This window comes from Cottoperca gobio, chromosome 16 (genome assembly GCF_900634415.1).
Source record: "Cottoperca gobio chromosome 16, fCotGob3.1, whole genome shotgun sequence".
NCBI lineage: Eukaryota > Metazoa > Chordata > Actinopteri > Perciformes > Bovichtidae > Cottoperca > Cottoperca gobio.
Window position 1 is genome coordinate 21,055,100 of NC_041370.1, and position 12,835 is coordinate 21,067,934.

The 12,835-nt window shown below is 39.9% G+C and overlaps 1 protein-coding gene across 1 annotated transcript; it reads right to left on the reverse strand.

Moving 5' to 3' along the window:
* Positions 1-10,337: 10,337 nt before the first annotated feature.
* On the reverse strand, positions 10,338-12,277 carry pou3f2b (POU class 3 homeobox 2b). Its single transcript, XM_029452246.1, has one exon. It carries the CDS (start codon positions 11,975-11,977, stop codon positions 10,832-10,834), a length of 1,146 nt encoding a protein of 381 aa, XP_029308106.1. The 5' UTR covers positions 11,978-12,277; the 3' UTR covers positions 10,338-10,831.
* Positions 12,278-12,835: the final 558 nt, after the last annotated feature.

A 12,835-nucleotide genomic window follows, 5' to 3' on the forward strand; every position in this document is an offset into this window, starting at 1 on the left:
ACTTTTCTATTACTTTCTTTTTAGAAATGCTATATATTATTTGTGACTATTTTCACAAACTATACTATGGCATTTTTAATGACATACCATACTATGATTTATTACGACAGTTTTTATATGTTTATGTTATATTTATATGATATACTATACTATGAATTTTATATTACATATTATATTGTGACTTTATTATAAACTTTATGACATATTATACTATGCCATGTTTAATTACATAGTATAATGTAACTTTTTTGTAAATGCTATACTATAAACTCATTTATACTATTTATATAAATGTTTTGCCATACTTTACCATGCCTTTTTTTGGGATATTTTATGACGTACTACACTTTGACTCTTTATGACGTACGAAATTGTGACTTTTTAGGATATTTTTTGACTTCCTATTCTTTGACTTCTTTCAAATTTTCTTTCAAATTTCTTTAAAATAAATACTATATTATAACCTTTTACATGATTGTATTGGCATACTATACTATGACTTTTTAAAGATATTTATCATTTGTATATTTATATTTATAAATTGCTGTGCATTGAACTTGTCTGGGTTTTTTTGTTAATTGATTTGTAATGTATGAGCTACAATACCAAGCTGCAATCTGTTGGCAATTATTTGGCAACATAATAATAATAACAATAATAAACACTTTATTTATAAAGTACCTTTCTAAACACAGTTACAAAGAGCTTTATATTAAAAACAGAACACACTTAAAACACAAAGAGAATGAAATGAACTAAAAGATACATACTGAACATAATAAAACACAGAGAGTAGAACCAACAAAAAAGTCATAAAACATGAATAAAATCACAGAATAACCGCGTACATAGTCATGCATGTTAACAGTTGGACTTTAAAACCATTTAATTACATAATCCACATCTAACATAAGATGTTGCGTATGGTCTGAACAATATACCGAGAAGTCTGGAATTTTGAAATGGAAAATGTGTAGGACCCCTGTAATGAGAAATGTGACAGTACAACAACGTGTCTACAGTGCTGGAATGAACTTGCTAATAACTTATTCCATTTTCCCTTTCAGTGAACAGTAGCCCATCACTGACAGAACAAAAGAAAATTGTGTTACTGTATCATGCTGAGGCTTCATAAGTGGAGTCGTGTCAGTGTGATTGGGGGAAAAGTAGGGTCGTCTGCTGAATCCACAACAACCAGAGAAGCCATTAGTCAGGATGAGTGACTGGATAGTCATGGCGGAATGATCCTTTTTGCCTTAACCCTCTGCCATTTTACAGTCTATTAATACCACAGAGAGAAGTGACATTAGCTTGTCTTCTTAACGGCCTTTTAATGAATTGTTTATGCCTAGTTTAATGATGTATATTGTGGCCCTGTAATGTGCCCTAATGACGGAGAACGAGGCGGCCTCGGCTGAAGTATTAATTTGGACTGCCTCCCCAATGATTATTCCTCAGCCAACAACACCACTGCTGCTGCCTCGGCTGCTGCTGTGCGTGAGAGCGCGGATACAAACGTGATTCATGGAGGCTTTCTGCTCCGCACTACGGTTTGATTTCTCGCTGTCACGCTCCTCTATGAGGCTGATATATCCGGGGGGGATCCACAGCAATTAGTTCAGCTTTTTATTTGTCTTTCAAGAGCTTACTGATGAATCTGCAGGGGGAATATATGGATGGAAATGTTCCTGAATAATAAATCCAGCATTAAAATGTAAACATGGGAAGGGTTATGGGTTAAGGTTGCCGAGTGCTTTCTTTTTCTCTCTTTCCCTCTCTGTCTACAAACCACATGAGTGACACCAGAACATACCTTGACAAATATGTCAGCCGGTGCAGTCACAGTGTTGTCTGCAGTGAGACACGTGTTGTGGTCTGCCTCCTCTGAGCCTTCCTCAGGCTGGGACTCGACAGGCCTCAGACCTGCCTGAGGGAGGCCTCGCTGTGATACCCATCATTATGTGGCTTGGTGTTCCTTCTCTAGTTTCTCAACTTCGGCTCCAATAATGAAGACATCCCTGTCAGTCGTCGCACCGCTGTGTGTGTCTAAAGCTTATTATTTATGTTTTGTTTGTGAGGCTATTGAGAATGTCAGCACTGAGTCCCCTAATCCATCTAAGTACGACAATCCATAGGTAGCTTTTTGAAGCTGCTGAGATGGCCAATGTTTTTTTTAGCCGAGACTAAATCCGTGAAGACTTTTATTTGTAAACTTTGTGATACCCTGGTGTAATTACAGTAAATAAATGAAACCACAGACAAATACGTAACCCTGATCTGATGCTAGTGGTGCTAGTGTTTCTCAAAATGAAGACTGGATGTCCCATAACACTCAGCAAGTCTTTGCTTGTCTTTTTTGTTGTAAATTGTTGTTTTATTTGACAGCAAAGAATACATATACCAGACATTTGTTCTAGACTATAGGATCCCAAGCTTTTTAACTTGTGACCCTTTAAAATGAACGTCTACTTGTGATCCCTCATTACACAGTGTGGATGTGAGTTATGGGGAGTTTAAAACAAAGTGCTAATTTTTCTTGTTTGAGGATTAAAGCGGCCTGAGGAGGTGCAAGTATCTCGTATTACACAAGGGAAAAAACTGAAATATATGCTTTTTATCCCTTTAATCCTTTTGTTACCCACACAGATTTATCTCAGGACCCGTTGAGGGGTCTCACACCCCAGGTGCAGAACTACTTTTCTGCAAACTTTTCTTGTTTTGTGCCAGAAAGCAATCCAGCTGCAACTCTGACTCAGTTCTACGGACCATTTAAAGGCACTTAGAGACAAAGGATATGTACAGTATAGCTGCTCATTGCTCCTAGGATGAATTAAATGCAGAGTCTACATTTCACTGTGTCTGCTGTGCTGTGTACATGTGTGACCATTATAAGTTGATATGATTCGAATCCTCCATTTCCAATTACATTCGTTGACGGAGACCATGGGATGCAGTTGAAAACTCCAAATAGCTAGTAGGGGGAATTTAAAATGATGGTAGATTAATGTTTAAATAAATAAAGCATCATTTTGATAACAAAATATAAGCATAGATAACAGAATATAAGCATAGATAACAAAAGGAAAGTCCTCCGTTTCATGTTCACTAACTGTCGCTGGACACGCCGCTCGCAAATCACTCGAATAATAGCTTTCCTCCTGCGCATGAAGACAGTAGTAGCTTCATAAAATGCAGAATTTAACTGCACAACAGCTGCTAGCATAAACAACAGCACCTGTAATTTATTATCCATTTTGAATCAAACAGTGGTCATGGCTGATGTGACACGTCACGGCGGATACGACCCAATCAAGAAGCGAACTTCAGTGTCTGCGTCAGCGTTTTCAATGGTCCCCCTTTTAGGGGCTCAAAAACGCTAGAGTAGTGTGGACGCTAGGCATAAACGTAGTAGTGGAACAGTAAGGCATTGTCCACACGTAGATGGAGTTTTTTGTAAATGTAGCTTTTTCTACAGGTTTCTTTTTTGCATTTTCTAATGAACAGGATTTTCTTTGAGAACGAAAGAGGACAAAACTCTGTTCCTGTTCTTAAACAGAGCCATTTAGTGGCTCATGGGCGTCGTCAATGAGGATCTGGCACAGTGTAAGATGGCCTTGCTCAGAGACGAGCATGTTTCACAAACAGGCCGAGCAATTATAGCCTGAATAATTACGCGCTGAAGAGGAGACACGATTCGCCCCACTGATCAGCAAAGTTCATGTGAAGTTATAATTAAACAATAACTCGTTTACAAATGAACGCACACACGCATTTGTGTACTTAAGTGTGCAAAGTGTAATTAGCTGCGATGCATCTGAGTGAGATTGGAGAACAACAATGTCAAATGGTGGAATTATGTTCTGCTTGTGAGCTTGTATCACTGTTATCTGTGTGCTGGGGGGAGGAGGAGCAGGAGGAGGAGGCAAAGAGAGATAGACAGATTGAGTGAGTGATTGATACAGAAGGCTGATTCATCTTCACACCATTCAGAGATGGACATGCTGTTTGACAGGAAAACGTTGTACAAAGACATTAGATTAAGATCTCTGGGGGGTAAATAAAGTTAGCCACAGAAACATTAATTTTACAAATTAATTGAATTCAAAAGTTAAAATGACCCCAGGTAATCGTATTGAAACATTATGTTGTTATGTTAAATGACATTATGTGATCTGAGTAAGATTATGTATTAATGTTGTTCCTTCAGACAGACAGACGGAAGCAGATTAGGGCCAGAAATAAGGAAGCAAAAAAGTATTCCTTTTGCATTTAGAGAATGAAGCTGAAATGTCGAGAATAAGGGTCGAACTTTTAGTATTAGAGCCATGCATTAGACAAATATTCAAAATATATTTATATACTCCAGAATAGTCGAAATGTTGAGAGTAAAGTTGAAATGTTGATAAAAAAGTTGAAATGTTGAGAATAAGCATCAAACTTTTGCGAATAAATTACTAGCGGTTGTGCATATACTGAAAGTTGGACTTGTTTTTGGACATTTGGACATTTTCCCCCCTTATGCTTGGCCCTTATTGTCTTCCGTAGATATATCTGCCTGATCACGCTTACATTTATCTCTCTCATTTTTTTGTGTGTGTCAGGGCTGAATGTGCTGAGTCAGCATCTAACCATGCCTTGACACCAGAAAGAATACTGTTACGTCCCACTTCATTACCTATCGCTGGAGGCACTGGCTGCCTCTGTCACTGAAAAAGAAGTGTCCTTGTTCAACAGCTCTAAAAGCTAACAGGTTTACTTACAGAGGAGGCCCTCTTAATGTAGTCTAGACAGGTAGAAGAGAGGAGTATATATATATATATATACAGTAACCTGATAGAACAGCCTGAACAGCTTTTACAGGCTGAGATGTCCTTTCACATGTAACGTTTGATTTTCTCAGCAGACCTTTGCAACAATAAGCACAGATCTGTAAGGCTCCTGTGGAGTTAGGTTAAAGGTCTGTAAAGCAAGTGTAGGGTTATTGGGATTATCTGGCTACAGCTTCATTTTTACTTTTGAGTTTAGGGTTGTAACTAACGATACATTTTGTTATTGATTAATCCGTCAATTATTTTTGCTATGAATTATTTAGTCTATTAAAATGTCTGATGCTTCTAATAACATTAATGTTGCCTCTGCTCGATTCAAATGTCTCAGTAAGCCACACTGACTGTGTGACAGTGAGACGCACAATACCAGGAGCCTGAAACTGAAGCAGCTACATGGAGTTCAGCCATCATCCCTCATTATATTATTCACACCTGTGTTTCTCTACTGTGACGTGTCAAATGCTTCTGTGGAAAATCCCTTTTGCTTGTTTTGCCCAACCATTGGTTCAAAACCTGAAGATATTCAATATAAAGAACGTCAAAGTGATAAACATCCTTAGATTGGAGTATCTGGAGCTGGGAGTGTTTTTATTTGATAGTTGACTTAACCCTTTGATGGTCTTCTCTGCCGTTTGTGTTGCCTTATTGAAAAGTGTGTCGTACTTCACGCAAACATCTCTGGCACTCAGTAAAAACACAGCAACTTCCAGAACTGTTCAGGTGGCTTCCTTCCAGGAAATAAAAGAGATCCCTTTCGTCCTGCCCTGTTTGACAGTTTGAAAACAGATGAAAAAGTCTTAGAACTTGTGAAGAAAGTTAATATAGCTTCCTGAAACTGCAACTGAATACTAATCATGAACTTTTGTAAATGTGATAAATCTAACGTTATTCCACTGTGCTTTTATTGAAATGATTATATCAGTGTGATTTTTATGACATTTCCTAAATGTTTTCAATGAAAATAAAGTAATCATTAGGAAGATCTGGAGTGATATTGCACTGGTAAAAATGAGTCAGTTTAATCGCAATTCAGATTGGGGATGCATCTCCTGCCCAACGTGTCCCGATTGAGACAGAGATAGTTTGAAGAAAATCACAAGAATATAATCCATCATCTAAAAAACGGACAGGTCTCATGTAGTTCTATAAAGACTAAACCTTTTATTATTTATTTATTCATCTTTAATATATGTTTTAATGTTCATGTTATATCTAGAATGTTTAAATTCTTGTTTTACACTTAGCTCTTGACCATAAAAAGAGACATGTGTTACTAACAAACTGTGTTTGGCAGACTGGTCAAGTTCAAGAGTTTGGGTTATTTTTCCTCCATAACATGTCTCAAAATCTCATAATTGACCAGTGCATGAAAAAATTATGTTTTTTGCCTGAGGTGTCTCGCCATAAGTTAATGATTTAGCATAGATCTGAATATTTTATAGATTTTTTTACCCAACCGTCACGACAATATAATGACATAACAGCTTGGACTCACCCTCGGGTCATGCTGCTGTCGCTAGATGGCGCTAGAACACCGACTATTCCCCTCTGTGTTTCTCCACAGCTCAGCGCCACAACACTGGAGTGTGTGCGTGCGTGCGTGTGTGTTTTGTTCTTCCCTGGGAGCCTAATGGGAAATTTCAAGTCACCTAAATAAAAAGGAAGGTGTAATTAACGCGACGCGCTATTAATCGCATCTGCTAGAGAGCGGATGAAGGGCACGAGGGCGTACTTTTTTTGATTACTGGGCTTCACAAAAGTCTACTTCAGAGATCAGACAGAGGGCTTTATTTCCGGGTGTCGATTCGTGCCAGGCATCCAAATGGCAGGTCAAATGGTCGAGCGATGATGATGCAGAGAGGGACATCTTTTATTTCCCTGCACCAACAACAAAACAGCATGTGAAAATGATACACTGCTTTGTAATGTGTAACACCTTCTGTATCTCTGAGGGATAATACGCACTCTGCTTATTATCCCATAGAGAAGCCAATTAACCATATTGTCGTTGATTAAAAATACTAACAAGTCCAATAAGGTCACAGAAAAAAATCATTTTTGAATAGGAATCCATAGAGTATAGTCCTGGGTATTATCGGGAAATGACGGTGTATTATTATTTTTAAATGTAAAGACGCTGCTTTTACGTCATCATTCTGTCAAAAAATAAAATATAACTGCAGTCATGGTTGGAGAATCACAGTTAAAGTTAGCGAGTTCATTGCAATACCCATGTAAAATTGATACGTTTATTCTCCTCTTTCAGTGGATACATGAAATACAAGAGCGCCCTACTTTTATTATTATTTTGATGATCATTGGTCAATGCCATCAATAACTGATCAGCTATTGATTAATCGATCCTCCTCGTTTGCCTTGTAATGTTGAGGTAAAGCTCACTCGCTCATCTTTTCACACTGCTGCAAACATCAGGACTGGCAGCTCGTGCAGCTCGTGCAGTGAAATGGAGAAGAATCCCATTGTAATTCATATTATTACAACCACACAGGGGAACACGTTTGGCCTTTTTTCTAGTTATGCAGGAAGTGGCAGGAAAATAGCAACTTTGCATTCTATCAGCTCAAAATAAAATAGATTTTAGAAAGATGCTCATACAAATATCACACCACAGGTTCCTATGGGAATATTAGAGATAAAGTGAATAGGAAAATACCATCAGGGTCACCACTGTCAGTGTCGCTGTCATTACAGAAGTGTTATAGTGGATTGTTTTTCTTCTAAGCTTTTAAGCATTTTTTTTATCCATTGATCTTGAACTTTCTGTTTTGATGGGACAAAATGTAATCCATAAATTCTGTAAAAACAGCAAACCTGCATTAAAAGCTGTATTTAAATCTCACAACCCTGTTGTTTTGTTAACATTCAGTTTAAAGTCAGCTCAAGTGAAGCCAAACATGGTCAACACATTGCAATTGTTTTGTCTGGTGTAGTTTTCCTTGCTTTCCAATTATAGAGGAAAAAAATCATCTAAGATCATGAGCAGAGAAATACATTTTAAAATGCTACTAATCTTTGGATATCTACATGGTTATTTTTAGTCCATCATAATGTGAATGTGCAACAGAGAAAGTCAAACCTTCTTGCTCTAAATGAAATAGGAGGGACATTACCATGTTGGACCCCTTTCAATCCTCCTAAGGACCACTATTGGTCCTCGGTCCCCACTTTGGGAACCCCTAATTTAACCCTGGATGGAAGCTGTGGTTTTCACAGCCAAAGCCAGTCTATTTAAAAGCAGCCTGGGGCAGAAACAACACATCATCGGCTCACAATCTTCCATTCATCAACCCTGATTTTCTCTCAGCCATTAATTCCACCCAAACGAATGAGCTCAAAGCAAGAAGCGTCTTCTTTTTTAACACCACAGATGTCAGGCAGATAGTGAACTCACAGCAGCAGTTTGCTGAATTCAAATGAAAAAAAATACATTTAGCCTCGACGTTGGAAAAAAGCTGTTTAATATCAACCCCATTATTTAAAAATGTGCAAGTCCGTTGTTCGTGGGTCAAGTGATGAAACACCTACAGGCGCTTTATCACCTCTGCTTTATCTACCCCAAGTTCATCCAGTGAATATGACATAGCCTATAGTATCCCCCAAAAACCAAAGGACTGATTTAACAAGCATTTAAACAAAAGAACAATAGAACAGCGTCGGGTTGCTACAGGTCTACATCCCACAACTTGGATTTCCAGTGAATTATGAGTTGGATCGATTCATTAAAGCTACTGAGGAAAGATTTCAATGCCATGGTCGTTTCTGCGTGTTGTTTTCTGCAGGATAAAACATAAATCAGGAGGGGAAAAAAATAAAAGATGTTTCCACATGAGAGAAAAAAAAAGAAAACAAGTCCCTGGATATCTGTTTTTGCATAAAACGAAAAGCAAGCTACTGCACGGAGAAAAAGATGTATATACATTTAGCTGTGACGGTTTTAGGCTGTGGCAATCCCGCTGAAAAATCAAAAATATGTCTCTCTTAATTCTTCCCTACAAAACAAAAGCCTTCTCGGTGTCATTTCATATATATCTCGCACTTTGTGTCATCTATAAAACCCATTGTATAATAAATTACAATCTCATTAACAATTCTAAAAAATAAAATAAAATGTCTACGAGCAATTTCCTCCCATGTAATAAAGCAACATAGACGAAGATGAACAAAATGGCTGAAGTAAAATGCATGGCAACGACCTCAAAAACAAATTAAAATAACACCTTGTGAATAATAATAATAATAATAATAATAATAATAATAATAATAATAATAATAATAATAATAATAATAATAATAATAACAGTTTTGATCATATGCTGCAATTTTTTGGAATGTTACTAAAATGTGTTCTGGGAATCTAAAGGCCTTATTATTATTATTATTATTATTATTATTATTATTATTATTATTATTATTATTTTCTTTTCAAACACACTACTCATGATGCTTATCTTCGTTTTTATCCTCTAGGTCTAATTCATTGTGGACAATTCTCTACAATAGTGTTATCGATTCATCTCAATTCAGTCCTGAAAGCACTATATTTTGATTGGAAACACAATCTAATGTCATTTCAGAGCAGTCATCAAATGGCAGAACAGAACTTCTTAGACAATTTAAAGAAATTAAATTGATTTCACATTTATAGAAAAAAAAAACCTTTAGACTGAAAATAGAATGCGCCACAAAAAATATTAAACGGTAAACGAGCATAATTTCGGCAACAAAATGAACGTTAAATAGCACACAAATACAAGGCAGTAGGTAGGCTATATGAATGAGACTGGATTTAAAAACTCAACCTGTTTGTTTTAGAAAACATCAATCCAAAAAAGTGCCCCAGTGAAGAAAAAAGGGATGAAGCCATGACTTTTAAAGTTATACAATATTTACAAAAGTGGATCCAAATGTTCTGTAAGACTTGGTGACATATATTTGTGTAGATATCTATATATCTATAGCCCATCATGTTGTGGAAAAGTGCCAGATAATCCAACCAGTCGCCACAGAGCCCTTCCTGAAGCTGGGAGACTCTGAGGGGGGACACATATTGTTGTGAAAATATATAATGGACTTTTTGTTCATTCTGCTGTCTGACTTTTAATAGAGGTCATACACTTTTTATTATCACTGCAATCAGGCCAATTATTGAAGAGTTTAGCCAGTGAGCTGCACACATGTAATAATAATAATAATAATAATAATAATAATAATAATAATAATAATAATAATAATACTAAAATCATAACTAAATCCTGACCTCTGTCCTCACAGAATAAATAAGAGCTGGATGGCTGCAGTTTGCCAGCAGTGTTTTGAATGCAGAGCGGCTCTGTGCTGCTGCCTGGCTGACAGATGGGACTCAGGCGATGCTCACCCTCAGCTGGACTTCACTGGACTGGGGCTGCAGCCTTTACTGGCCTTCAGTTTACTCTATTAACGCAGCTTCTTTGACTCCCCCTGCATACACCCACCCACCCACCCACCACCATCACTGCTGGACGCACAATTTGGGGCTACAAAACTAAACGCCTTTGTATTTGCTTTCCCTTTTACGCACAGGAAAAAAATGTGTTGTTGTGTGATTTGTTATATAAAAGTGGTGAATGGAAACCATTCAGCTATGCTTTTCGTCTAAAACCAGGTATCCCTCCTCCCCTCCCTCTTTTTTTTCGTCAAGTATAATTTCAATACACAATAGGGGCTACACCTTGAAACTGCGTCGACTGGAGTCACAGTGCTGGGCATTTATCCTCGGAGAACACAACACAGGCTTATGTTCCTTTAGCTCTGGGAGAGGAAAAAAATGTCCTGTCCTCCCCTCACTTATTTTCCATTTCTCAGATATTCACAGCAGATATTGTCACTGCAATGTATTATACATAAAACACCCACTATAGTGTCTCATAGTTCAGTGATTTATATATAACCTTGGGGATAAATAAAAAGGATAAACATGTCCTGGAGGAGCGGTCCAGCAGAGTTCATTGGACCGGGGTCTGGACCCCGTGGTGTGGCGGCGTGTCCCCGTACACATCCTCGCTCCCCGGCAGAGCTCCTCCGGGAGGGGTCATGCGTTTCTCCTTCTGTCTCCTGTTACAAAACCAAACCCTCACCACTTCTTTCTCCAGGTGCAGACTGTCCGCCAGGCCGATTATTTCCGAAGCTGCCGGTTTAGGGGACTTCAAAAAATGGCTCTCCAAAGCTCCCTTTACGCTTACCTCGATTGAAGTCCGTTTTTTCCTTTTCCTGCCCTGCGCCGCGATTTTGTCCAGGCTGGTCGGGCTGCCCGAGGTGGAGTCCGCCTCCTCCAACCACTTGTTCAACAGAGGCTTCAGCTTGCACATGTTTTTGAAGCTGAGCTGCAGGGCCTCAAACCTGCATATGGTGGTTTGGGAAAACACATTTCCGTACAGGGTCCCCAGGGCGAGTCCCACGTCCGCTTGCGTGAAGCCCAGTTTGATCCTCCGCTGTTTGAACTGCTTGGCAAACTGTTCCAAGTCGTCCGAGGTCGGCGTATCCTCGTCCGAGTGGTCGTGGTGGCTCTGCGACCGGTGCTGGTGCTGATGCTGGGACGGAGGGTGGCCGTGATCGCTGAGGTGCGGGCTGTGGTGCTCGTCATGACTGTCTCTTAGGTTGTGGTGGTGCATCCCCTGCGCGCTGCCTGGGATCAGCCCGTTGACGCTGAAGCCCGGCTGGGAGTAAATAAGGCTTTGGCCGTTCGTCGTGGCCATGCTCGGTATGTGCGCCGCGGTGGTGGTTCTCCACGCCCGGGCGTCGTGGTGGTTCCCGTGCGTCTGGTGCACCAGGTGTGGCGGCCGGGACTGGTGTTGCAGGTTGCTGCTGGAGTTGTGCATCTCGTCCCGGGCGCTCTGTACCGCGGGTTTGATGTCCTGCTCCGCGCCGAGCGGGCTGGAGGACCACGGGGCTGTGTCTCCGTGGGACAGCGCCGTGATCCACTGATGTGCGTGGCTGAGCGTGTGGCTGTTGCTCTGCAGCGGGTAGTCGCTCTGCAACAGGCTCTGCGCGTCCCGGTACGCCGTGGCTTGCTGCATGCTGCCGGGCTCCGAGTGCACGATGGATGCGCTGGAGGTGAGGATGCTGTAGTGGTTAGACGCTGCGGTCGCCATGACTCTCGGAGCCGGACTGGTCGCTCTTATTAAAGGAACCTCGCATTTGACAGATCCTCTCCTGCCCACAGGCGGCTCTCAGGCGCTCTGCCAAGTGGACGCCGAGGCGCACCTGGACTCCGCCACGCCCCCGCCGCTCATTGGACGTCCAAGGATGATGGACGTGGTTACTAAGGGCAACGACGCAGCGATTGGCTGTGGGAAAGTCTCAACAAACACTACTCTCTTTGTTGGAGAGGTGCGAGTTGAGGCTCCCGTGGAAGCGGAGAGCCGGAGTGCAGCATGGGGAGACGGAGCACCGGGATCAGCAGTGCAACTGTAAGATGCAGTTGATTTACTTTGATAATCATGTATCAAGACTCAGGCTGAGCGTAGCTGAGATCCAGGAGACCAAGATTAACACAGAAGCTCTGCAGTGCAGGATATACAGTGTGTTCATTGAGGTAGACTTTTGTTTGTTTTGTTGTTTTTGTTGTTAATTGTTATTGCACACTTACGATATTAAATGTTGTTATGGAAACGTGTTTGGAAAATCTGATTAGGTGAAGTAAACTTCTTCATAGTAGCAAAGATTGGGAGATTTCACATGACATGCATTTCAAATGCATATTCATAGAAAAGGCCTGAGAGAACAATGTAGTTTAAGGTTTTAGGGCTGCAGTGTTGCACGTTGTAAACATATTACTATGTCTGTTATTTGTGCAGCGTTGTGTGTGTATGAGATAATATACTGTGTATTGAGACTCTTTATGTGTCAATTAACTATTAAATTAGTTTGAGTTAAAGTTAAAATCTAATTTTAAACTAACAACAAGCATACTGACATAACAGCAGATAAAACATATAATGTTGTAAAAT

Coding starts and splice junctions, on each gene's coding strand:
- pou3f2b (XM_029452246.1), bottom strand. CDS start 11,977: ATGGCGACCGCAGCGTCTAACCACTACAGCATCCTCACCTCCAGCGCA.